The sequence below is a fragment of the Macrobrachium nipponense genome, chromosome 11 (assembly GCF_015104395.2).
Source record: "Macrobrachium nipponense isolate FS-2020 chromosome 11, ASM1510439v2, whole genome shotgun sequence".
Lineage (NCBI taxonomy): Eukaryota > Metazoa > Arthropoda > Malacostraca > Decapoda > Palaemonidae > Macrobrachium > Macrobrachium nipponense.
Window position 1 is genome coordinate 51564431 of NC_061087.1, and position 27897 is coordinate 51592327.

General features: G+C 40.4%; 1 protein-coding gene across 9 annotated transcripts in view; it reads right to left on the minus strand.

The window, feature by feature from the left end:
* The window catches only part of LOC135205820 (cell cycle checkpoint control protein RAD9A-like), a 434453-nt gene that overhangs the window by 300737 nt on the left and 105819 nt on the right, over positions 1–27897 (minus strand). For 4 of the 9 annotated variants that reach the window (XM_064237070.1, XM_064237038.1, XM_064237049.1 and 1 more), the window contains exon 2: positions 24744–24812. In XM_064237070.1, the coding sequence (XP_064093140.1) occupies positions 24744–24812 (69 nt within the window). Of the gene's footprint in view, positions 1–24743; positions 24813–25095; positions 25649–27897 lie in introns of those variants that run through there. The other 5 variants (XM_064237060.1, XM_064237021.1, XM_064237027.1 and 2 more) reach the window with 5 other exon arrangements.

The following is a 27897-nucleotide window of genomic DNA, read 5'->3' on the forward strand; positions in this document are numbered from 1 at the left end:
TGTAGAACGACACCTCGTAGTAATGGGGGATGTTGAGAGAGGAGATAACTAATTGGTAAGAGACCTCTGACAGTGGTTTTAACACGCCCCAGTTACTATACCGACACCCTATATGGGTGAGCGAGCTGGGCATATGCCTAGCATTCCATGCAACTTTTTTCTCTGGTATATATATAGCAGTTTTATACCTTAGAAATGATGCTATAAGGAGCATTTCACTGGGCGGCACAGGTCTCTCGCCCAGAAATAGATTTTTCCTCTGTCAAAATCCCCTTTATAGCTCTCCAATTAAAATTAAAGTCCATAGGGTAGTCATCACTACATACAGATAAATAAATTGCTGATAATGTGCCTGTTTGAACGTGAAAATGTGTAGACTCCCACATTTTCATCTATGATGAAACAGAAACACCTTCCTCATTGACTGGTAACAATGTCACCCCAAAGAGGGCTTCTGCTATTCATATCTCCCAAAATAACAAAGGGACATGTTAACTGTTGAATAAGGGATTTAAGTTTCATCAATGGAGAAGATATCACTAGATGGTAGAGAGAGCATACTGTATATTTTCTTTGCAAATGGATCTGCACACCTATCACTTACAATGTTGATTGGAGTCTAATAGGATTTTGTGGGGTGTCATTTTGAAAATACTAAACTACACCACCATGGCTTCCAACATTTAAGTTAATAGGTGGAGTGATATGCTGTATACTCTCGTGGGCTGATGCACATATTATTACCAATCATGCAGAGCTATACAAACAGGATACACTTCTGATATTAAAAGCCTTAATTCTTCCCATTTAGCTCTTAATCCTTCCACTGGAGAAAATTAATGAATTCTACTTTCTTTAAGAGGCTGTTAAATTGGAGCCTCTTTTAAGAGCTTTCAGCTTACGGCCTTGCTCCTTTATTCTGGAAGGAGACCGATTGCTTATGGCTGCCTTCCTTTTTAGAAGGTTATCAGTCTCAGGAACACCAGACAAAGCTGGTGCTGCCTGAGGAGGGTGTGAGGATCAGACATTGGTGCATCCTCCAAAGCTTCAGAAGCACCATTTACAGCTGGTAAAGCCTCCAGAGAGGTGAGAATGCCAGGTACATCTGACACATCCTCCAGAGAGGCAGGAGTACCAGAAATCACTGACTCTGCTTCCATAGAAGCAACAGTGCCAGAAACCACAGGCACTGCCTCCAAAGAGGCAGGGAGTGCAAGAATCAACTGGCACCATCTCCGAAGAGGCAGGAGGGCCAGAAATCATTGGCGCAGCCTCTGAAGAGGCAGGAGCACCAGCAATCACTGGTGCAGCCTCCAAAGAGGCACAAGTACAGGTCATCACTGGTTTTCTATTTACACTATCTCTGGTAACATTTACATTTCTTCTTCGGTTGGCAGCAACACTGGAAAAGGAAATTCCTGGTCTAATGTACTGACTCAATACTCTATCTTTTGCCTCTCTAAACATGATACATTCGGCTACCCTTAATGTTTGAATTTCTTTTTCCATGATGCACACATCATGATTAACTGAATATGATGGATGATTGTCTCCACAATGTATACACCTGGCTTGATTATTACATGTGCCATGCGCTGGTTCACTGCATTTGACACAAGTGACAGACTTGCCTTGTAGTTTCTGTCTACAAGATTCTAACATATGTCTGAATTCTTGATAATGAAAACATCTCCTCGGTCTTGGGATATATTGTTTAACCTTGAAACATAAACAGACTGCTTTTACTATATATATATATATATATATATATATATATATATATATATATATATATATATATATATATATATATATATATATATATAATATATATATATATATATATATATATATATATATATATATATATACATTAGGCAATTGAGGAGAACTGAATGTAATAATTAAATTTGGTAGTAAGACAAGAGTCCATTTATCACCTTCATACTTTCAATTCTTATCACACCTTGATCTTTCAATTCTTCTACAAGCTTTTCTTCAGAGTACATCAAGTTGGGGTCCATATACCATTCCCTTGGAGTAATTCCAAAAAGCCTGTACAGTGGTCCCCCAGAATTCATGGGGAATGCGTAACAGACCCCCCCGGCAAATATATCTAAAATCAGAGGGTTTAAAAAGTTAAAAGATTCCAGTGACTGAAGGACACTTCTTGAGTCACAATATATTATAAAATTATTTTCCTTCCGAATTAAAATATCCTTTAAAGCCTTTAAAATTCCATATAGTTCTGCTGTAAAAAATGATGCAACTGATGATAACCTCCCACTTCTGTCTATATCAGGGAAGGCTACTCCAAAGCTGACGCCAGCATCTGATTTTGAGCCATCCGTGAAAACTACAGTAGAGTTATCATGTTCCAAGAAATGTTCCAAAAAAGGGATTTTGATGAAGGAAAAATCTATTTCTGGGCAAGGGCCCGTGTCGCCCAGTGAAATGTCTTTTTAGCACACATTTCTAAGGTAAATTGTTGCTAACATACCAGAGAAAAAAGCTAATATGGAAATGCCAGAATATTCTGGCTCGCTCACCTTATTTAAAGGTGTCGGTATGGTTTCTGGGGCGAGTGAAACCACTACCAGAGGTCCTTTGCCATTTAGATTCATCCTCCATCAAAATCCCTCTACTAGAGAGGAGCCGACCTAAGACCCACTCCTCACTACCGTTACGGCTAGCTCCTCTGACGTCATACCTGCAGTTAGTACCAAAGCTTGGGCCAAAAAGGGGGGGTACAAGAGAAGGGTGGGATTTCACTGGGTGACACGGGCCCTTGCCCAGAAATAATTTTTCCTTCGTCAAAATCACTTTTCTGGGCTCAGTTCGTGTCGCCCTGTGAAATAACCCTTAAGTTCATTATTTCTAGGGTAAATAACCTAATAAATACCAGAGAAAAAATAAAATCAAGAAGATGTCAGTATAACTGACTCGCTCACTCTATAAAAGAAGTGTCGGTATGGTAACAGGGGCGAGTGAGACCACTATCACGAACCTTTTGCCATTTAGAACTTCCCACATCAAAATCTCCCACCTGAGAGAGCCGATCCCAAAGGAGGACGCGCCCGCTACTACTACTAATACCCACGCCAAGCGGAGTGCAGCGCCTCTAGTGGTCATCCTTTTCTTTTAGCTCGTTTCAGGCACACGCGTTTTTTCTTCTCTTGTGTCGTGATCGCTATTTTGGATTTATCTCATCATGGAACGCTCTGCTATTGCCGCGGCTAAGTTAAGTACCCGAAAGGTCAAGATTTTGTATTTTTGTCTTCCAGGGACCAGTATTTTCCGTTTTTTAGGTTACATACGGTCACCCGGTTGACTCGTGGCGGCCATGAGCCTGCCTCGTGTTGTTAAGATTTCCCAGTCTTCCATACTGGGACATCTTTCTTCCTTTCATGGGTTCTTATTATGCGTTTCTCTGTTTATTTACATCGTATTATAGAATTTAGGAATTCACAGCCCATACCTTGTCACCCAGTTATCTCTATGGTTTAGGTTTTTAGGGCTATAGTGTTTTTCCCCAGTCCAGCATCCCAGCTTTTGCTCTTCATCGGCTACGGCTGGCTCCGAGTAGTTGACTGTTCTTCGGAACGGTTCGTCTTCTCCTGGACTTCTGTCTCTCTCACTCGTGTGTTCCTTCCATTCTTTTATGATGTATGTGTTTATTTTGCCTATTTTTATCTAGTGTTATTTTATTCAGTGTTAGGCTAGCTTTTAGGGCGCCCAGTACCTTAGCTTTATCTTATCCTTTGTGTTCATTCACACTTGGTACAGTTGTGTTCATGTGGTCACTAGCCTAGTGGTTGTGTTGCTTATCGCCTCTTGGTCCACTCTCGATCACGTGTACCACTGGGCGCGCCCTACCCAGCTCCTTCCTCCCTTCCCTTCCGCGTGGTAATGGGGGGGTCTGGCTGGGCTCACCATGGTTGTCATGGCAACCACCTGAGCGCCTCCCTCCCTCTCTCTCTCTCGAGGGGGCTCCTGGGAGGCCCGGCCAGCTGGGAGTCTGGGTGACCACTTGTCGTCTCGGGAACCGGGGAGCTCCGTTGTATAAGGGGGTTGGGGTTGGCCACCCCTCCCTCCGGCCGCCTCGGCTCTCTCCGGTGTGTCTCGTTCACTCTCCCTACCCCACCCCACCTCCCACTAATTTTATCCAACAACGGACGGAGCCCTGCTCACTAGCAGGGGGCCCCTTCAGTTGGCGGAATATAGCTGGTTCCGCCAGCCACCGGGGTAGGGGTCTATTAGTGGTCCCAAAAGCTTGCCTACTACTACCTTCTTTCCGCTACCGGAGAGGAGCTTGCTTCCTTACCCGGGCACCCCTCTAGTAGTCGGAAGGGAGGCATGTCTTACTCCCTATATGAAGTATACATGCTTCTTTATATTTTGTTGTTATTTTACTTTAACTGCCTCCTCCGTTCTCCATCGTGGTTTATATCTATCCTCACTAGGGTTCTCTCACCACTTCTGGTTGATCCCCTTTCCCGTCCCCGGTGTACACCGGAGACTCCAACCAGATTGCCCTAGCGACCACACGTATTACGGCAGAGGGCTAGTTTTGGTATAACTTACATACTCCGGCATGCAACGGAGTTCGTGTTTAGACTGTAAGTGTGTATTCCCGATACTCATGTATCCTTCCACTTACAGGCTACCAATTGCCAGGAACCGGGCTGCAATGCAGTCCTTCAAGACCCCTGTGGCCACGAGGAGTGCAGGACCCACGCCCCGTGCGCCACTACCCATGGCGAAACTGATCGTCTGGCACCACGAAGGCATGCACCATATGCTAACGAACCTCGTGAGTCAGCTGTTGGATGGAGTAAGTAGATATCAAGATAGTTACTCCCTCCAACATATATCTCTAGTATATCTTAGTTTTAAGTCTTAGTTATAAGCTGTAGCTCCGCCGTTAGGGACTTCATTGGTCCTCTCTTTCAGGCTGCTGCCGTAAAGGAGGTCGCTCTAGCAACCCTGAAGGCCTGGGTGGGCGGCTTCGGCAGGAACGCCGCCAAAGGACAGCCATACATCCTTGACAAGAAGTTGGCTGTCCAGATCTTCCCCGGAGGGAAAGCGACGGGATATGTGGATCCCGCCACAGCAGCTCCAGCCATTGCCTCTATTCAGCGCGAGGTGCAGCAGGCCTTCGTGAACATGTCAGGCCAGGACATCGTGCCGGACGTCGCCACTTTGGATATTAATATAGAGCCAATGGCGGTAGGTGCTGAGGATTTGTTGGTCGAGGTAGGTACTTCGGGCGCTCAAGGGTTTCCTTTGGGCGCACCTGGATATTCTTCTCCTGTTCCTTCCTCTTCTTCTTTCCAAGGCTTCACTGGATCTGAGATCCCTACTCCTTCGCCTGCTGTTCTGTGCTCCTAAAGTAAAAGGGGACAGAGCAGAAGACCCTCCAGAAGACGACGTCCAAAAGACGTCGTCTTCCTCCTCACGGAAGTCTTCAGCATCCTACTCCGGAGCAGTGAAGGCTAAGTCTGATTCTTCACATTCGAGAGGGTCGAGAAGCAAAGCTTCTAAGGAGAAGGTCCGCGCTCCGACCGTGCCAGTACCATCTCCTGTCGCTGCCGGAACCACCCCGGTGACACCTGCCGGGATCGCAGCACCTAGTGCCTTCGACCCCGCTACCTTCTCGGCAGGTGTCCTACAGCAAGTAGGATTATTATTATAAAAGTAGTGTTTTAGGTTTTAACCAGACCACTGAGCTGATTTTCAGCTCTCCTCGGGCTGGCCCGAAGGATTAGATAAAATGCCAGGTCTAGCCCTTAGGCCAGAACTGGGACCAAATTGGTCATTCAGGATAAATAAAAAAAAATTGCACAAAGGCAACGCTTTCATACTAGAAACACACACAATAATACATTTACTCATGTTCCCTTACATACACTAAAACTAAAAAGGTATATTAAAATTCGGAATTAAGTTTTAAATTTTTGAATTTTGTTTTAAAATTCACTAAAAAAACAAAAAACTTATATTTTTATCAATTAAATTGCAGTTCCTCAGAAAAGTCAAAATTGGAACTACTGAAAATGTAAAGATTCTGTCAAAATTTCTTTTATTTGTTTTATTTCCAAAAGTTGACAGTCTCTGCTGGTCATACTTTGGACACTCGCACAAGACATGTCTGACTGTTACCAACTCCTTGCACTCTGAACACTCTGGAGCAGGGTCGCATGGGTTGCTCATCAAGTGCCCGTGTGTCAGACGAGTGTGGCCTATACGGAGGCGTGTCAGGATTACTTGAGCATGTCTCTCTCTTTGATATGCTGAACTCCATTTGTTAACATCCTGTTTTATTTGTTTTAATTTATTATTTTCAGCTCTTCAGCCCATACGTTTTGCCATTTATTTACAATTATTGTTTTTATATATTCTTATATAATCACTGGTGGGGATGTTTACATTTGCTTTTATCATTTGGACTGCTTCTTTAGCTGCTTTATCAGCCTCTTCATTTCCTCTTATTCCCACATGAGCAGGGATCCAACATATTTCAATATTTTTGCCATTTTTATATAATTTGTGGAGTTCAAATTGAATTTGCTGTACAATATTATTTTTTTTTGAATTGTAATTCTGAAGAGCTTCTATGGCACTTCTCGTAGTCACTAAAAATCACAAAATTATTAATTGAAGTTTGCTTTATAATTTTGATAGCTACTTTAATTGCACACAACTCTGCTGTGAAGACTGAGGCATGATTGGGTAAAGAAAATTGATAGTTTTGTTCTGCGATATAGCTGCATATCCTACGCCATGTTGCGATTTGGACCCGTCGGTCTATATTGCATAATGTGAACTTTTTTTGTCTTATATGTTCTATGGTTTTTTGTTTATGGTGTTCTGGGGTATATACGGAACTTTTTGATAAATATTTCAAGTGAGTGCAAGTCTTTACTTTAATCATAGTCCAATGAGGTGGTAACTTTACTATTGGAGGTACTTGTATATTTATATTTAAGCTCGACACAGGGTCGAACAGTCTATTAGTCTAATTGGGAAAGGTGGTGAATGATTGTTTATAAAGACATCCCTTAACTCAAATAGACTTTTTAGTTGGTGAATCACTTGCCTTGATTCTTAATGCACTTTTCATGGTTATGAATTCTCTATGGAGGGATAGTGGCAGTTCGCCGCATTCAACTTGTACAAGGAGGAGGACTGGCGAGGATCTAAATGCTCCTGTGCATATTCTTAGGCCTTCGTTGTGAATTGGTCTAATATTTTTCAGTGCTGCTTCTGAAGCTGACCCGTATATTTCACTTCCATAATCAAATAATTGATAGCACTGTTGCTTTATAAAGTTAGTAAGAGTAATGTCTATCATCTCCCCAATTTGTGTGAGAGAGTTTTTTAATTAGGTTTAATGCTCTTTTGCATTTTGATTTTATGTAAGTTATATGGGTTTTCCAGTTGAGGTGTGCATCAAATATTAAACCTAAAAATTTGCAGTTTGGCTAATTGGTATATTATGGTTTCTCATTTTTAATTCTGCTTCTTCGCCTTTTTTCCAAATTTTACGTTTTATAAAAAAATGACGCTTGGGTTTTTCTATGGAAAATCTAAATCCTACTGATGAGGCCCATTCATCTATTTTTATTATAGTTTTATTAATAATTCTTTCTGCATGTTTTATGCGTGATGCTGTGTAATATATTGCAAAATCATCCATATAAAAACAAATTACTCTTAATTCCAACCGGTAGCATGTTACTGATGTTGTTAATTGCCAATGTGAACAAAGTACCACTAAGGACGCTACCTTGTGGTACTCCATTTTCAAGTGGAAATATTTTGGAAAAAACATTATCTATTCTCACCTGAAAAGTGCGGTCAGTCATAAAGTTTTTAATAAATTTAGGAAGATGGCCGCGGATGTTATTATTATGTAAAGATTTTAATATTGCATACCTCCATGTAGTGTCGTATGCCTTTTGAATGTCAAAAAAGGACGCTATTGTAATTTTGTTTTTCTTTCAAATCCTCTACGTATATGGTCTTCCAAACTACACAGAGAATCTAATGTAGACCTATTACGTTGTGAACCAAACTGTGTAGGACTTAAAATTTTATTTTCACGAATGTGCCATGTAAGTCGTGCATTTACCATTTTCTCCAATAACTTGCATATACAACTTGTTAATGAGATAGGTCTATAATTATTCACATTACTAGCATCTTTTCCTGGTTTGGGTATAGGAATTATTATTGCATTTCGCCATTTGTCTGGAAACAGTTTTGGAGCCATAAATGATTGTAAAATTTTAATAGTATGATTTTGCCAAAGGTGCTAGGTGGCAAATCATCTCAAAGCAAACATCATCTCCTCCAGGGGCAGATTTATTACTGTTCAAGAGAGCATATTCTAACTCTTCCATACTTGAAAACTTTTTATTATAATATATATCTTCCTTTTTCTCAAAATTTAGTATAATATACTCTGCTTTGTTTTTTTACTTTTTTAAAATGTTTTGTCTAGATTTTCGTCACTACTTATTTTTGGCAAACTTTGCCCCAAGTATGTTACTTATTTCGAAGGGATCTAAAATTTTATTTCCATTATCTAATATAGCTTGTCTGGGTGGTCTATGTGTTTGTTCCATTTATTTTTCTGAATTTTTCCCATACTTTTTGAATGGATGTTTCGCTTGTTATTTCTGACACATAGGACCTCCAAGATATTATTTTACCTTTTATTACTTCTTTTCTAAATTTGGCTGATATTTTATTATATAAAGGTTTTAATACATCTATTTCTAATAGTAAAATTGTCATTTTTATATATTTTCTTCTGTGAATGGTTTTGATTTATTAACTTTATTGAATCTTCTGTTTAGAGTATCTAACCTTCTTGCTAAGAGTGTTTTTCTCGTACTAATTCAGTTAGATCATCTGACCACCAGGGGACTTTAAGTTTTTATTATGGGGTTTTGAATGAGGAATAGCTTTGTCTGCTGCCTTTTTAATGAAGGACACAATGAAATCGTTCGTCTCATTGTGATTTCTCAAATAATCATAACGGCGGTATTTTATCGTATGAAAGTAAAATATGTCCCAATCTGCTTTTTGCATGTTGTAATGTGGAGAATATGGTTTTGGTTCATTATTTAATAAGGATATTATTATGGGAAAATGGTCACTTGAGTAGGAGTCATCACATATATTCCATCTAGTCTGTCAAACTATATTTGTTGAACAAAAGACATCTACTGTGGAAAATGTTCATGGGTTCTGGAATAATATGTATTTTGTTACTTCGCTGTCATTCAGACAACAAACAGATTATTAGCGTTCTATTAAGTTTTCTATTTTTGCTCCATCTTTATCTGGAGTAATGTTGTTATAGTCCCATATTGAGTTATGCGCATTGAAATCTCCTACAATTAATATTGGATTCTTACAAATCTTTTATTATTTTCTGTAATTTGTTTAAATCATACTTTTTCTTTTTATTAGGCTGATTGTATAAGTTAATTATATCAAACACATTATTTTCTATTTTTACTGTAATCGCTGAAATTTGCAATTCAGTGTAATCTATATCTAATTTGTCGTATAAAATTTTATTATGGACATGATATTGCTGTTCCTAAATTATTCATTTTCCTGTGATGTTGTAGCTAATAGATATTTACCTATTTTTGGAACACGTTTTGGCCGTATGTGTTGCATACATATAATCATTGAATAATAATACGATTGAATGGTGTAATATAAGTGTGGCAAATTACCCTAGATTATTAAAGCTGATATTTTCCTAAAATTTTTTATAAGTTAATTTGTATTTTTGTAGGTCTTGATTCATTTTTTGTTGTAGTTTGAATCTTACTTTCGTTAACTGTTACTTTTTTACTATCTTGAGTTTGATTTTTTTCCTATTTTGATTTTCTTTAGAATATTATCTACAACACTGATGTGTTTCTCTTTGTAATATTCTAAGTGTTCAATACACATACAACCTTCTTCATGAGATTTGATATTTGTTTTTCCTTACTCCTATTCCTCATGAAATTTCTTATGGTGTTGGTTAGGCTGTCTTTAGTTATAGTCTTATTTTTGTGGCACATTGCTATAAAGCATTTACTGCAGCCGCATGTATCTTCATGTTTCTCAGTTTGTTGCTTTTCCTTGTTTTTCCTGTGGCGCCTATAATTGGTGATGGTTGAATTTCTTCGTTTTCACTGTAGTGACCTGTATTTTGGTTTTCCATTTCATCTGAATTTTGTGATTCGGTTCCTAGAGGTACTATTGTTACTATGGGAGACAGTGGAATATTAGTGTTTTGTTTCTGAACTTTAGCTTTCGGCGAGATTGGTGGGTTATTTATCTTTTTACAGACTTGTTTGGTGGAATTAGGTGGGGTCTTATCCAGTTGCCTCTTTCGAGTAGTAGTATCTGTTTTTTTTCACATTCTTGTGATTTTAATTCTTCTTTGTTTTCCTCTATGTCATTATCTATTTCAATTTCCGATAAAGAGCTAAATCGATTTCCACAGTCGTAATATTATGTATGTTTGAAGAGTTCTTTTCATCTTGTATTTTTTGTGGTGGTATTTCTTTATTCTCAGTTCTGGTATTGCTTGACTTTGAGGTGTCTGCATACCTAAATTTTCTTTAGCTGGTCATTTAACTCCTCTCACTTTCAGTTCTAACTTTGCTTCTCTTATCGTCATTCCAGTTCGTTCTTGTAGTAATTTAAGTTCTGTATTGTAGATATAGAACGCACAACAAATTTAGTCTGCATGATGTTCTAATCCACAATTTACGCATTTGGGTTGGCCGGACAGTCCCAGACGTGTTTTAGGCCGGTCCTGCGAGCTGCAAAAGGGCACATCTATAAATATTCCTGCACTTAATTGCTGTATGACCATATTTGCAACAGTTCTTGCATTGCATAGGTTTAGGAACATAAGGTCTTAGTTCCCTATTTAATCCTAGCATTTTAATTTTTTAAGGGTAAGGTTTGGCCACTGAACTTTATCTTGGCTATTTTGATAGTTTGACTTTTGTCTTTCCTGCTTGGGACCTCATATACTTCGCAGTCTTCAACATTATTGTACCTTTTTCTTTAATGAATCTAAAAGTATTAATCTATCTAATGTTTCATCCTCAAGATTTGGTACTACTACTCCTGTGCCTTGCACACTGTTCATTGTATCATGCCTTGTAACTTTATATTTATGTTATCTATATTTTTTATACATTGATAATTTTCTGATTGGTTTTTGGTTGTTGTTTCAACCAACCATTCCTTTTTTTTAATTTGTCTTATGCTCATCTCTTGCGATGGGCATCGATTCAATAGGTAATTTTCTAATTTTAATAAAGATATATCTTTGTCAGCTTTCTAAGTTCAAAACCTTGACCAGTTTGACTCCCCAAAGAGAGAATCAAAGTGAATCAAGGTTGGGTCCTGGCGATATCTATTTCTTTTGGTTTATTGTATGGTAATAATGTCTTAATACCACTCTGATTTTCATTATTTGAGTTATCCTGAGAACAGTCCATTGCCATGCCATAAGTCGTTGTGAGGTTAATTTTTTCTCCATATATAGTATTACAAAAATTTCATCCAGGATGAGGTCCCTCTCACCAAGGAGGCCCAACCGGAGGGGAGGGGCAATGCCGTTACACACACTGGTAACTCTGCCCTGGGTCCCTCACCTGGATATACGCCATACCCACAGAGCCTTAAGGGTCGTCAGTCCATGTGATCGGACCCAGCACTGTGGGCATGGCTTGACTTAAAAAATTTCCCCTCGCTCAACCACGTCAGGTACTCTAGTTTTACGGGTGGAGAGGCATGCCATCCAACTCCACCCTCCATCAAGTTAAAAGAGCTGTCAATTCAATAGTCCAAAACCATGCCAGGGTCGTCAACAAAAGAAGAAGGAGGGAAAGGGGAAAATTTATAAGGAGGAGGAGTAAAGGAGTTAAAGGTCCCAATGTTCAGTTGGATCCACAGCAGAGAGAGTAGGCGTAAAGGGGCATACTCTCTCTGCAGTGGATCCCTAAGCCCCCCACCTCGTCAAGGAGTTGGGATCAGGGGGACAGCAAGTAGGAGAGATGGTTGGATCGCTTGGGACGAGATTTGAGCAAATGTTTGCTCAACTCTCTAGCAGCATCAACCAGTCAGGTCAATCCATCCAGGACCTCTCCAACCGTGTTTTAGAACACGATAACCGATTTGCCAGCCTGAACCAGGCCCCTCAGGCAAAACTTCCGGTAGGAGGTACTGGTCTGGTCCAGTTACCGCCTCATGATTCTCTTCCGGCTTTCTCTATGAACAATCCTTGGAGGGTAGCAGCGTATGCTCCCTTCAAGGATGGCATGATTTCGATACCGGAGTGTGGAACAAGAAGGATTGAGGACTTCGAGTTCTACCCTCCCAGATTGACTCAGCCTTTCATAGGATATGCCAGGCTAACAGAGACAGCGCTCAATAGGGAGGACAAGATCCCTAGAGAGACTGTCCTGTACACAAGGGACCATGCCCAAAGGGAGTGGGTTCACTGTCTGGAGGATTGGGATTGTTCTAATACCAAACTCCAGGCCTTCAAGAGTCCCTTCACCATTTTTGCCATGGAGGAGGAGGCTTCACTCCCCTTTACGACAAAGATGGTGGAGATGACCCTTCATGCTGTTTTGAAGGACGAACCCATTCCACAGCTCAGGGAAGCAGAACCCACTTCTCCTCCCTTCCCTGCGTTTGGAGAACTTTGGGAGAACCTGCCGGCTACTTTTACAGTAGGAAAGCTGAATCCGGACTGTGCCATGGACAAGTTCGGTGAAAAGCTAACTAGACTGCCTGATAGCCTCATTCAGGCAGAATTTGATACAAGAACTAGGCTAGGGAGATCACTTAACTCCCTAGTCATAACGGAGATGGCTGCCCTCTCGTATGGCACGGAGCCTCTATTCAAGATCTTGGCTAAGTCCCAACTTCAGTCAGTTCAAGCAGATGCTTACGACTTCTTCATGGCTAGAAGAAACTGCCGTAAGCATGTGTTGCAAGAAGCCACCATTCGACACGAACCGAATAGGCTTCTTGCTTCCAACAAGTGGGGTGCGGACCTGTTCCCAGAATCTTCTGTGAATGAGGTGCACCACGAAGCTTCAAGGCTTAACCAGAGCCTTAGAGCTAGGTGGGGCATCTCAACCAAGAGGAAGCAGGAGAACCCCCCCTCTTCTGGTAAAAAGCTGAAGAAAACCAAGAGGTTCCAGCCATACCAGAAACACCAGCAGCAGCAGCACTTCGTCCAGGCCGTCCCAGTTACCCAACCGGGTCAGCCTTCAACATCGAAAGCTCAGAATCAGCCTATCCTCTTGCTTTCCCCCCAAAACCAACCCTCAACCTCGTACACCATCTCCCCGGCTTTCAATTCCATGTTCGAAAGTCAGGCTTTCCCTACCTTTAATAGGTTTTCAAGGGGAAGCAGGGCGAGAGGTAACTTTCGCCAGCGAGGTTCAGGAAGGGCTACCAGCAGGGGTAAGCACTTCAGAGGAGGACGTGGAGGCCATCCCACGTAGCAACATTGAGGCTCCCCAGGTAGGAGGGAGGTTGTTCCTCTTCCGTCACAGGTGGGGGTTCAGCAAATGGGCACAGAGCATCGTGTCCAAAGGAATTGACAGATTATGCAGAGGAGCTCCTTCAGTTCAGGCATCTAAAATTTCAAGGGCGCTTGTTCAGCGTGCCAAAGAAAGGCTCTTCAAAAAGAAGAATAATCTTAGACTTGTCAAAGCTAAACTCTTTCATTCTCTGCGACAAGTTCAAAATGCTGACCATCTCGCAGGTACGGACCTTACTTCCCCGTGGGGCCGTCACCACCTCTATCGATCTTACAGACGCATACTATCATATCCCCATCGCGAGGCACTTCCGCCCATACCTAGGTTTCAAACTAGGAGACCAGGCATTCTCTTTCAAAGTGATGCCCTTCGGACTGAATGTAGCCCCCAGAGGTATTCACGAAAATAGCGGAAGTAGTAGTCCAACAACTGAGATCACAAGGGATAATGGTAGTAGCGTACCTCGACGATTGGCTGATTTGGGCACCAACCGTCGAGGAATGTCTCAGAGCCACAAAGAAAGTAGTTCAATTTCTGGAACATCTGGGGTTCCAGATAAACAAAACGAAATCCAGATTCACTCCGGAGACTCGTTTCCAGTGGTTAGGCATCCAATGTGATTTATCCTCCCACAATCTGTCAATTCCGGTGGTCAAAAGAAAAGAAATAGCCAAGTCAGTGAGGCAATTCCTCAACAACAAGCAAGCTTCAAGGAGAAACCAGGAAAGAATCCTAGGTTCCCTCCAGTTTGCCTCAGTGATGGACATCCTTTTGAAGGCAAGACTGAAAGATATAAATTGAGTTTGGCGCTCGAGAGCAAATGTCAAATCTCGAGACAAGTTGTCAGTGATTCCACAAATCCTTCGCAACCAACTTCGTCCATGGGCGAAGGTAAAGAACCTGGCCAAGTCAGTTCCCCTGCAATATCCTCCTCCGGCGTTAACTATTCACACAGACGCCTCCCTAACCGGTTGGGGAGGATACTCTCAATTCAAGAAAGTTCAGGGGACTTGGTCCACTCAGTTCCGCCAGCTCCACATAAATGTTCTGGAAGCAATGGCAGTATTTCTTACCCTAAAGAAGCTCCTTCCTCCAAAGAAGTCTCATCTAAGGCTAGTTTTGGACAGTGCAGTTACGTTCACTGCATCAACAGAGGAGGATCCAAATCCAAACATGTGAACCATGTCATGATAGCCATTTTTTCCCTAGCGAACAGATACAAATGGCATCTATCATCCACCCACTTAGCAGGGGTAAGGAATGTAATAGCGGACGCCTTGTCCCGTTCAATCCCTCTGGAATCAGAGTGGTCTCTGGACATCAAGTCGTTCCAGTGGATATGCCGGAGTGTACCAGATCTCCAGGTAGATCTATTCGCCTCACAAGCGAACCACAAGCTCCCTTGCTATGTGGCCCCCAACCTGGACCCTCTAGCCTATGCCACGGACGCCTTGTCAATAGACTGGAATCAGTGGAGGAGGATCTACATCTTTCCTCCAGTGAATCTTCTCTTGAAAGTTCTGAACAAACTCATGACTTTCAAAGGACAAGTAGCTCTGGTTGCTCCAGATTGGCCAAAGAGCAATTGGTACCCCTTGCTACTGGAATTGGGCGTCCGACCTCGACGGATTCCCAACCCCAAGCTGTCTCAATCAGTACAAATGAGGACTGTGTTCGCTTCCTCAGGAATTCTCAAGACCCTAACTTTATGGACTTCATGAAGTTTGCGGCTAGAAAAGATGCAGATATTGATCCCCAAAACATCCTCTTCCTAGTATCAGACAAGAGGGAATCAACTCTAAGAAGTTGGCATCTTTCCTGAAGGAAACTGACACTACAACCATGACAGTTAACTTAGCCATATCATTTTTCAGGTCTCTGTTTGAGAAAGGTCTAGCAGCTAGCACTATTACTACTAATAAATCAGCTTTGAAGAAAATCTTTCAGTTAGGTTTTCAAATAGACTTAACAGAATCTTACTTTACGTCTATTCCCAAAGCCTGTGCTAGACTTAGACCTTCTGAAAGACCTACTTCAGTTTCATGGTTTTTAAATGACGTCCTCAAACTAGCCTCGGACACTGACAACTCGTCTTGCACATTTATAATGTTACTTAGAAAGGCGCTATTTTTGCTAAGCCTGGCCTCTGGGGCCAGAATTTCAGAACTGTCGGCTCTATCCAGAGATACGGGTCATGCGGAATTTCTCCCTTCAGGAGAAGTTTTGCTTTCCCCGGATTGCAGTTTTTTAGCTAAAAATGAGGATCCTCTAGCAAGGTGGGCACCTTGGAAAGTCATCCCTCTTCCCCAGGATCCCTCTCTCTGTCCAGTAATGACCTTAAGAGCCTTTCTGTCTCGGACATCCTCTAGATCCTCAGGCCCTCTTTTTATGAGGGAAAGAGGTGGCACCTTATCAGTTAAAGGAATCAGACAGCAGATCCTTTACTTCATTAAGCAAGCCAACCCTGAATCATTTCCAAAAGCACATGATATCAGGGCAGTAGCTACCTCTATCAACTATTTCCAACATATGAATTTTGATGATCTTACAATATATACTGGATGGAAATCACAGACAGTCTTCAAGCGCCACTATCTGAAGTCCTTGGAATCCTTAAAATTTTCAGCAGTGGCAGCGGGAAACATAGTTTCCCCCGACTCTGCACAGTAGTTATAGTTGAAGATCCAGGTCTCCTTTCTACCTACCTTGTTTAACATCCCTCACCCTACTGCTATGCTCTACATGGTCCTCTAGCCTTAGCCGCTAGGATGATATTGGTGGAATGTCCCTTATTTTTTTGCTAGGGACATCCACATATTGTACATATAAATGTGCTTCAGTGTTTCTACCCTTATTTTTATGCTAAGGTAGAACACAATAACTTTTGCATATTTTGTATATATTAATATAGTTTTAGTGAATCTTTTTAAATAGTTGTTTTGATACCATTGTACTAAGCTATGCTTTGCCCTTTATAATATTAAGCTAGTTTTAAGTACCTTTATATTATAATTTTTGTATCATAACTTTTGATTCACTTATATTATATTCTAATTTTATTTTATTGTTTCATTAAGACCCTCCATTGTCATCTTGTGCTGTTTCTTTGGTACTATTTCACAGGGCGACACGAACTGAGCCCAGAAAAGGGATTTTGACGAAGGAAAAATCTATTTCTGGGCGATGGGTTTGTGTCGCCCTGTGAAACCCACCCCTCTTTTACCCACCCTGCAGCCCAAGATGGACATCTTTAGAAAAGGATGACCACTAGAGGCGCTGCACTCCGCTTGGCGTGGGTATTAGTAGTAGTAGCGGGCGCGTCCTCCTTTGGGATCGGCTCTCTCAGGTGGGAGATTTTGATGTGGGAAGTTCTAAATGGCAAAAGGTTCGTGATAGTGGTCTCACTCGCCCCTGTTACCATACCGACACTTCTTTTATAGAGTGAGCGAGTCAGTTATACTGACATCTTGATTTTATTTTTTCTCTGGTATTTATTAGGTTATTTACCCTAGAAATAATGAACTTAAGGATTATTTCACAGGGCGGCACGAACCCATCGCCCAGAAATAGATTTTTCCTTCGTCAAAATCCCTTTTCTGGGCTCAGCCCGTGTCGCTACGTGAAATAGTACCAGAGAATTGGCCGCATAAGCTTGGAACAATGGAGTACACAAAGAATATTGTAGGAAAAAATAAAAAACAATTAAGGTTAATTGGTATAATCTAAGAGTAAAGTTACGAACTGGGTAACAAGGGTAACTGAAACCTTAAGAGTAAATAGAGTACAAAATGGTTAACCTTAAAATTACATACAATATTGAATTAAGGTGTGATTAATCCTAAGAACAAAATACAAGGAAACATCACAAATATGTACAACATGTGGCATCCAAGGTACAACAAAAGGCTACATGGTGGCAGAGCCACGGTAAGAATGTCAGTGAGGCAGGTAGAAAGGAGAGATCTAGATTGAACTACTTACTACTATTCAAGCAGTGTCAGGAGAAACTGTTTCCCGCTGCCACTGCTGGAAATTTAAGTGCTTCTAAGGACTTAAGATAATGGTGTTTGAACACTGTCGGAGATTTCCAGCCTGTATACTTCTTCAGATCATCAAAATTCATATGTTGAAAGTAGTTAACAGAGGTAGCCACTGCCCTAATGTCATGTACCCGAGGGAAGGACTCTGGGTTGGCTTGTTTAATGAAATATAATATTTGTTGTCTAATTCCTTTTAAGGAAATAGTGCCACCTTTTTCCCTCATAAATAAAGGGCCTGAGGATCTTAAGGCCGTCCTATTTAGGTATGCTCTTAGGGCAGTAACTGGACATAAGGATGGATCCTGTGGAAGTGGGAGAATTTTCCACGGGGCCCACCTATCTAGTAGGTCCTCATTTTTAGCTAGAAATTGACGATCTGGAGAGAGTAATACTTCTCCTGAAGGGAGAAACTCTATATGACCAGAGTCTCTAGATAGAGCCGACAGTTCAGATACCCTGGCTCCTGAAGCTAGACTTAAAAGGAATAGTGTTTTCCTCAGGAGGGGTAAAAAGTCACATGATTCATTATCAGTGTCTGAGGCTAGTTTGAGGACATCATTTAAGAACCATGACACAGACTTGGGCCTCTCTGATGGCCAGAGTCTAGCGCAGGCCTTGGGGATAGATGAAAAATAAGTGTCTGTTAGGTCTATTTTGAATCCAAACTGGAAGATTTTCTTGAGTGCAGATTTAGTAGTAGTAATAGTACTCGCTACCTTTTTCAAATAGTGTCCTAAAAAAGGATATGGCCAGATTGGTTGTCATGGTTTGTGTTTCAGAATTCCTCGGGAATATAACTAGTTTTTTAACTGCTGAGTTATACTGACATAGGGTTGATTAACCGTTTATCCGATTCTAAGAATAGGATATTCTTAGGGTCGATATTGGCATCCCTTTTTACCGCAAACTTCATGAAATCCATAAAGTTAGGGTTTTCTGAATCCCTGAGGAAGCGTACACAGTCTTCGTTTGTACTAGTTGTGATAGCCTGGGATTGGGAATCTGCTGAGGCCGGAGTCCCAATTCCAGTAGTAGTGGGAACCAATTGCTCTTGGGCCAATTGGGGGCTATTAGAGCAATGTGTCCCTTGAACGTCCGTTTGTTCAGAACCTTCAAGAGAAGATTCACTGGAGGAAAGATGTAAATCTTCTTCCAATGATTCCAATCTATAGCCATGGTGTCCGTGGCATAAGCCAGAGGGTCCAGGTTGGGAGCCACATAACAAGGGAGTTTGTGATTCGATTCTGTGGCAAAGAGATCCACCTGAAGCCCTGGGATTTGTTGGCAGACCCAGTTGAATGACTGTTTGTCCAGGGACCACTCTGACTCCAGTGGGACTGAACGAGATAGCGCATCCGCTACTACCTTCCTTACTCCCGCTAGATGGGTGGCGGACAGGTCCCATTTGTTCTTGGCTGCCAATGAAAATATGACTATCATGACATGGTTCACATGGCTCGACTTGGAGCCTCCCCTGTTGATGCAGTGTACTACCACTGCACTGTCCAGCACCGGTTTGATATGAGATTTCTTGGCTGGATGAAACTTTTTCAGGGTGAGGAACACTGCCATAGCTTCCAGTACATTGATATGAAGCTGGCGGAATGGAAGGGACCAGGTTCCCTGTACCTTCTTGTACTGAGAGTATCCTCCCCAGCCGGTTAGTGAAGCATCTGTGTGGATAACTAGTGCCGGCGGAGGGAACTGAAGGGGAATTGCCTTCGACAAATTCTTGACCTCCGTCCAGGGGCGGAGTCGTTTCCGTAAGATCGCCGGAACAGTGGATAGTTTGTCTCGGGATCTGTTGTTTGCTCTTGAGCGCCAGACGCGGTTTATGTCTTTCAGTTTTGCTTTTAACAGAACGTCTGTTATCGAAGCAAATTGGAGAGAGCCTAGGATCCTTTCCTGGTTCCTCCGGGACGTCTGTTTTCACTTGAGAAATTGTCTGGTCGCCTTGGCTATTTCTTTCTTCTTCAACGACGGAATTGATAGAGTGTGGGAGTTCAAGTCCCATTGAATGCCTAACCACTGAAAGCGAGCCTCCGGTGTTAGCCAGGACTTGGTCTTGTTTATCTGGATTACTTTGACCGTTGCTTTGTGGCATTCCTTGATGCTTGTGGCCCAAACGAGCCAATCGTCCAGATAAGCTACTAGCATTATTCCTTGAGACCTGAGTTCTTGAACAACTGTCTCCGCCAGTTTTGTAAATATTCTGGGGGCTACATTGAGCCCGAAAGGCCTTACCTACCTTGAAGGAGAATGCTTGGTTCCCTAGCCTGAAGGGAACAAAGTACTATCATGTTCCAGTAGCAAGACACTGGAACATGATAGTATGCGTCTGTAAGATCTATAGAGGTGGTGACGGCCCCACGGGGTAGTAAGGTCCGCACCTGAGAGATGAGAGTTCTTGGCTGGTAGAAGCCTCTTCAATGTTAGGAACACTGCCATGGCTTCCAATACATTTATGTGAAGCTGGCGGAACTGAGGGGACCAAGTCCCTTGTACTTTTTTGAATTGAGAGTATCCTCCCCATCCGCTTAGAGATGCATCCGTGAGAATAACAAACGCCGGAGGGGGGAATTGAAGAGGCACTGATTTGGACAGATTCTTGACTTCCGCCCAGGGGCGAAGATGTTGGCGGAGAACCGGCGGAATGGCTGACAACTTGTCCTGAGACTTGTTGTTTGCTCTCGAACGCCAAACCCGATTAATATCTCAAATCAAAATAGCAAAATAATCAAAATAATAGCAGAATCTTCCACGTCACGAAGGCATATCATAAAAACTGCACCAGACAGATACTACAGTATGGGAGACCGTAGGAACTGAAAAAGAATCACACGAGGCGAACCGGGTAGGTGAGCCTGTAGCCATGCGGTGGAGGCACCGTTATAAAACCTAAATAAAGGTAATAAAACGGGCCCTAACTGGCTAAAATTACGTGAAACACTAAATCAGTACTTAACTTAGTTGCAGCAATAGCTTGGAGCTCCATCATAGATGATAAATCCAAAAAGCACTCGAAAAACACAGAGCAAAGAAAGGCACGTGCATGAAGGTCTGCTAACAGAAAAAGGATGGCTGCTAGAGGCGCTGTTGTTGGCGTGGGTACATTGGTAGTAGTAGTTGCCGACGTGGGCTGTGTATCAGCTCTCTCTAGCAGGGGGATTTTGTGAAGGAGTTATCTAAATGACAAGAGGCCCGTGGTAGTGGCTTCACTCGCCCCAGAAACCATACCGACACCCTCTTTTTATTTAGGGTGAGCGAGTCAGAGTCTCTGACATTCCATTTTGGTTTTTCTCTGGTAATGTTAGCAATTTTTACCTTAGAAATATGAACTAAAAGGATATTTCACAGAAATCAAAATATTGTGCTAGAGACATCCAATTTGTTGTAAAATGAAGGTAAATGATTTAATATTACTAGACTGTAAGTGTTGCAGCTTACAATTGCAGTTTTCGACCATTTCGGTCGAGTTAAAGTTGACTGGAGGGCGAATTTTTTCTATTTATCGTTATTTATATGAAAATATTTCAAAACTGATAAAAGCTACAACCATGGGTTGTTTATTGTTGTATTCTACATGAAATTGCGCACATTTTCATATATAAAACCATATGTAACGGCTAATATAAAACGGTGAAAACATTACGACAATCTGACGAAAGAATTTCTGATTTTTTCGGCAGTTACCGCACGGACGTTAGGAAAGTTTTTTTTTTTTTTTTTTTTTTAAATTCACCATAAATCGAAATATTGTGCTAGAGACTTCCAATTTGTTGCAAAATGAAGGTAAATGATTGAGTATTACTAGAATGTAAGAGTTTTAGCTTACAAATGCATTTTTCGACCATTTCGGTTGCGTCAAATTTGACCAAAGGTTGAAATTTTGGCACTTAGTTATTTACATGAAAATATTTCAAAACTGATAAAAGCTACAAGCATGGGTTGTTTATAGTTGTATTCTACATGAAATTGCACACATTTTCTTATATAAAACTTCATGTAACGGCTAATATAAAACGGTGCAAACATTATGACAAACACGACAAACTGAAGAAAGAATTTCTGATTTTTTCGGCAGTTACTGCACAGGCGTAAGGAAAAAGTTTTTTTTTTTAAATTCACCATAAATTGAAATATTGTGTTAAGAGACTTCTAATTTCTTGCCAAATGAAGGTAATTGATTTAATATTACTAGACTGTAAATGTTGTAGCTTACAATTACAGTTTTTGACCAGTTCGGTCGAGTTAAAGTTGACTGAAGGTCGAATTTTTTCTATTTATCGATATTTATATGAAAATATTTCAAAACTGATAAAAGCTACAACCATGAGTTATTTTTTGTTGTATTCTATATGAAATTGCGCACATTTTCATATATAAAACCTTATGTAACGGCTAATATAAAACGGTGCAAACATTACGACAATCTGACAAAAGAATTTCTTATTTTTTCGGCAGTTACCGCGCGGACGTAAGGAAAAAGTTTTTTTCAAAAATTCACCATAAATCGAAATATTGTGCTAGAGACTTCCAATTTGTTGCAAAATGAAGGTAAATGATTGAATATTATTAGAATGTAAGAGTTTTAGCTTACAATTGCGTTTTGCGACCATTTACGTCGAGTCAAAGTTGACCGAAGGTTGAAATTTTGGCACTTATCAATATTTATATGAAAATATTTCAAAACTGATAAAAGCTACAACCATGGGTTGTTTGTTGTTCTATTCTACATAAAATTGCGCGCATTTTCATATCTAAAACTTTATGTAACGGCTAATATAAAACGGTGCAAACATTATGACAAACACGACAAATTGACGGAAGAATTTCTGATTTTTTCGGCAGAGTTACCGCCCAGACGTAAGGAAAATTTTTTTTTCAAAATTTCAACATAAATAGAAATATTGTGTTAAAGACATCCAATTTCTTGCAAATTGAAGGTAACTGATTGAATATTACTAGAATGTAAGACTTTTAGCTTACAATTGCATTTTTCAAACTGCACATGTAACCTACGAACGTAATATTGCCTTCACTCCAAACCTAATACTTAAATACGTATTGCATTTGCTACTGAAACTCGCCTCATGTGTGAGCGTTGTTTTTAGACTAGGTCTACACCTAAACAAAAGCAAGCAAGGGTCAAGGGTGCTTGATTAAATCTTTTTTTTTTGCTCATCACTTTCATATAGAGGAGAGAATAGACGAAACTTAAGGTTTATTTTGGAGTTGGGAATGGTTGAAACATTTTGAAGAAGGAAAACGTGAGATGCCACGTAAACACTTTTCCATTATTTCAGAGATTAACAATATCCAAATGTTTGAACATAGATAGCCAGCAGTAATACTTGAAAAATGTGTGAAAATTACTTCAAATATAACATTTTGATTTCTACTGAAAAATTAAAACTAAGAAAAAGGAAAACAAATAAACCAGTCTCTACTCAAGAAGAAAAACACATATAAAAATGTGTGAAAATTACTTCAAATATAACATTTTGATTTCTACTGAAAAATTAAAACTAAGAAAAAGGAAAACAAATAAACCAGTCTCTACTCAAGAAGAAAAACACGTACTTATTACTGATCATTATCATGCCACTGAAACACCATTTTTCTTTATCAGATCACATACACAATGAATAAATACTTGAAAATTGTGTGAAAATCACTACAGACATAATTAAAATTTTGATTACTGAAAAAATATAAAACTTAAAAAAGGGAAAAAACCAGACTTTACTCATAAAGAAAAAACATTATTCACATTTTACTGATCGTTTGTGATCCCACTGTGGGTCTTTCCTTAGTTGGGTTCAAACTTAGCAATCAACTCATTTGTTGGTGCTGCTTTTGAGGCAATTTCACTATGAAGATACATATATTTACTATAGCTGTGTATGAAATTGAGGAATTTTCTGCATTTTATTTAAAATTTTAGTGAAAATACATTCCAAAATTGTACTAGAACCCTAAGTATAATAGAATTTATGCAAAGTTCCAATTCTTGGGTCAAATTATGCTAAAAACATGAAATTATGCTTCATTCGGTAACACTGGATAACGCTAACTAGCGGCGGCTGGCGGAAACTGTTTTGTTCACAAACATCATATGGTCTGGGGGTCGGAATCCGGTTTTTTGTTTGAACACAGATACAAAGTTTATTGGAAATTTAGTGGCGAAATCCGATTATGTCGAGTTCTAATAAGGTCGTGTGCCGGGGCTCTACTGTACTCTATTATCAGCACTGATAACCGAAAATCAGCAATTTTGGTGTAAAAAATCAAAGATTTTCAGCTCCTGGCAAGTGCCAAAAATTTTGGTCACTGATACCTGGAGACTGCCTATATTCTCAATATTATTACTGTCATCACCTTTAGTATGAACACTATTTTTCCTACTTACAGTTAGAAACCCTATAAAAATGCTTATACCCATTTCTTTTAATAGTTTTATCACAAAAAGTGCATTTCATCATGAAATTAATAGGAAAATAAAGTAATCTGTGGATATTTCTCATAGAAAAATACCACAAATAGGCAAGTTTCTGCAAATAATGGATATGTAAGGTCCACAGAAAAATCTGTGAATGCATGAGTCCGTGAATCTGGAGAGTGTGAATATGGGGGTCCACTGTATCCAGTAACTGTGTGGATTATTGGCAGTTATTTTTTTATCATGTTATCTCATGGATCTAGATTGTGTGCATTTTATTGTCTCTGCTTTGTATATTCCATGTACGTACAGGCAGTACCTCGATTATCGGCAGACTCAATTAATGGCGATCGGTTTTATGGCGCTTATCTGGTACCATAAAATCAGTCATTTATGGCACCATAATGGGCCAAATTTTGGTTATCACTGTAAGGTACCATAACATACCTAACATAGGCGCCATTAACCAAAACTCAGCACCATAAAACAGTTTCAGTTAATGGCAGTTTTCACTTATCAGCACCCCACTGTTAACCGGAGCTGAAATAAAATTTATTACTATTATTATTGCCTACAAAAATAAAAATTCAAGTACAATTCACATTTAATAATACATGGAGAGAATCATGACTGAATGCAGCAATATACATCCCAGCTTTATCTCACCTGAAGGTCCTGGTTCTACATACAACTCATCTCCAATTTTTGCCAAAGAATGGACAGCTCTGCCAAACACTGAAAATAAAGCTGAACGTTAATTAAATATCAAAATATCTTCATTAGAAAAAAAATTTTGGCTTTTAAACTTCAAAGGTTTTTTTTATTTTATTATGCGTAGCAAAACTTCAATTACTTTATTTAAATCTCTATTACTAATCTCAGTAGTTGATGAACTATAAAAGCTACCAATAGATGATCAGCAATAATAAATCAAGAGTTACAGAAATGTTAGGTATATTTACACATGTATTTACATTATATATATATTAAGGAATGAATTGATGTGTTAGTGAATTACGTGATGTCAGCTTCTCTGACTTGGAGACAGAGAACGCCCTTCTTAGAAACGAAGGAATATGCCGTGTGTGCATTATTGGGCTGATGGCTGTTCGAACTGTTGCCACCGGCGATCTTAGGGTGTGGTAGATGTGTACATCCGTTTGTACGTGCATGACAGGTCCGGCCGCTTGAGACACTTAAGAGAAAAGCACACATTCCTTTGAGATAGGGAGGAAGACGGTTCAGAGGACACCAGGTGTTGAGGCAAGGCCCATCAAAGGTATGGCGCATATTTAAATGACTTAGAAACAGTTGCCTTTGAAAAGAGAGAAGCGTGAAGTGTATACATTTATCTAACATTGTGTAGTGGGGAATATAATGAATATATCTCTTTGTTACAGATGGGTCCCATGTCATTATTCTAGAAACGGGATTCTCTAAGTTTGACTATCAGAATGTAGAGGTTGACAATTTGAGACTTTGGGGTGATTACTTAGACTAATCCAGGAGAGTGGAATGATAATTTACAGTCCTTTGTGGGGCAGACTTCAGTCTTTAAACATGACTTATTAATCATTTTGTTCCATTTTATGTTCATCTGGTTTGGGTAATAAATAGCATAATTTTGTATTTATGTGAACTCATTAGCCTAGTTGACAATGTCTGCAGAGAGAGGCCGCCTGCCAACGACAGGTAAGAGTTGTCATTTGTGTAGTTTTGTTAGTGGGACGGGGGGGGGGGGGGGGGGGGGGGGGGGGGGGGGGGGGGGGGGGGGGGGGTTAAGTTATTGGTGGCAACATTTAAGAAGCTTTTTATACATTTTATAGGCTGTAGGTACGCTAACGAAGAGACTGGTGACTACTTAAGACATATTTTTTAGTAGGAAAAGGGGTTATAATTATGTCACAGGCAACTTGGGGTTCTCTTTGCTGATTCAATGGTTTGGTGTTTGAAGCATCGAGTCTCTCTCTCTCTCCCTCTCTGCATCTCAGATGGTTTAGCCGATCAGTGATTCGTGGAAGCTAGTGTCCTGAAGTTATGAGGGAAAAAGTTAAATTTTTGACATATTAAAGTGTTTAGTGGGTGTGGTGAATAGGCTACGCATATGTGCAATGCGTATACAAGTTCGGGTTCCAGTCATATGAAGATGTGAGTGTAATTTTGTTGTTTCTTTCTTTTCTTTTTCTCCTTTGTTTTTTATTCTCTTTTTATTTGTGATGAATTTGCTCAAAGTGTATTTTTATTTTGATGTCTCGAAATTTGATGGACATTGGGGAGGTTTTTGTAATAATATGAGCAAGGTTTTTTTTGGTTGTTGTGAGTCATGCCCTGAGAGAGAGAGAGAGAGAGAGAGAGAGAGAGAGAGAGAGAGAGAGAGAGAGAGAGAGAGAGAGAGATTTGAGTGAGTATGAGGGAGAGAGGGAGATTTGTTGCTGGGAGCTGGGAAGTGTGAGAGTGGGCTAGTTCGCTGAGCAAAGCGCTTTAGCACTTTTTCTATCTCCCTTTTTGTGTGTGTGTGTGTGTGTGTGTGTGTGTGTGATCTTGTTCTGCGAACAGCTGTTGTGGGATGTTTACTGGGTGCGGTGCGGTGCATGTTTGTTTTTTTGTTATCTTTAATTGGGGGAAGTTTGTAATAATTTTTCTGGATTGGGTTTTGTGTGTATATACATAAATACATTAATGTTATTGAGGTCAGGAAATCTTATAAAACACAAAAGCTTCCGTAAAGAGAGGAAAATGGCAGATGCAAAGGGTACTACGACTCTGCTTCATCATGTCATGGACGGTAGTGCGGGCGTGACCCCGTTCAGGGGAATCGTAGATGGGGGGCTTTCGCAGCCAGTGCAAATCTTTATTGAAGGTGTGAATATTTATTTAAGCGCAAAAAACATAACGGATGATGTAGAGGCATTTAGAGAGGCGAAAGCTTTGCTAGATTTCAATAAAGGTAACCCCTCCCATCATTGCAGAAGTTTCCAATTTGCAAAATGTTGTACCTGGACTGATTTGCAAGCATTTTTTAAAAGCAGCTTATGGTTCAAAGGAACACGGGGATATGGTGAGGGACCTCAGGGGTCTATATAAGTTACAGAAGGGCACAAATAACCTCGTAGAACATAGTCCAAAACTTTTTGACTCAGTGGCAGACTGGGTGGGAAAATTGAAAACATCTAAATGGGTTACAGGAGGTAGTGTCTCACTTGACAATTTACATAAACTGATCCATTTTTCAATCCTCTTGCACGATGTACCGGATGCAATAGTGAATAGTTTTGATGAAAAGATTGAACCTACTTCAGACGAAGAATTACTTTATGCCCAAATACATAGTACATTTTTTAATGGGACAGGCCCGGGAAATAGGGTGCAAAGAGACACAGAATTTTCTTCTCCCCATCTGTGTGCAAAATTTGAATATATCAAAGGATTGATCGATCAAAGGCAACAACAGTTGCACTGTTTCAACTGCAATAAACCAGGGCATCCAAAGAAAATGCGTAGAGCTAAATATTATGGAATGTGTAAGAGTGCGGATAACTATTGGCAATTGTCACATTTAATATTATAATTACTGTATAATGTTCCAATTATACCGCTGAACACATTTCAAGTTTGTAACTAGCGTGTCAGTGGTTACTGGGCTCGTTAAGTGTTTATTAGGCAGCCAGGTTCTTGAGACGTCTTCGACACTGGAAACGAGTGGTCGGGGTCTTTCTCTGTCCAACGCTACGTGATTTTGGGTGCTCCCATGCTTCGTGAACTTGGGAAAACTCAGTTACCTGTGTGGTTGTTACCTGTGTGGTACTCTTGCTGTTACCTG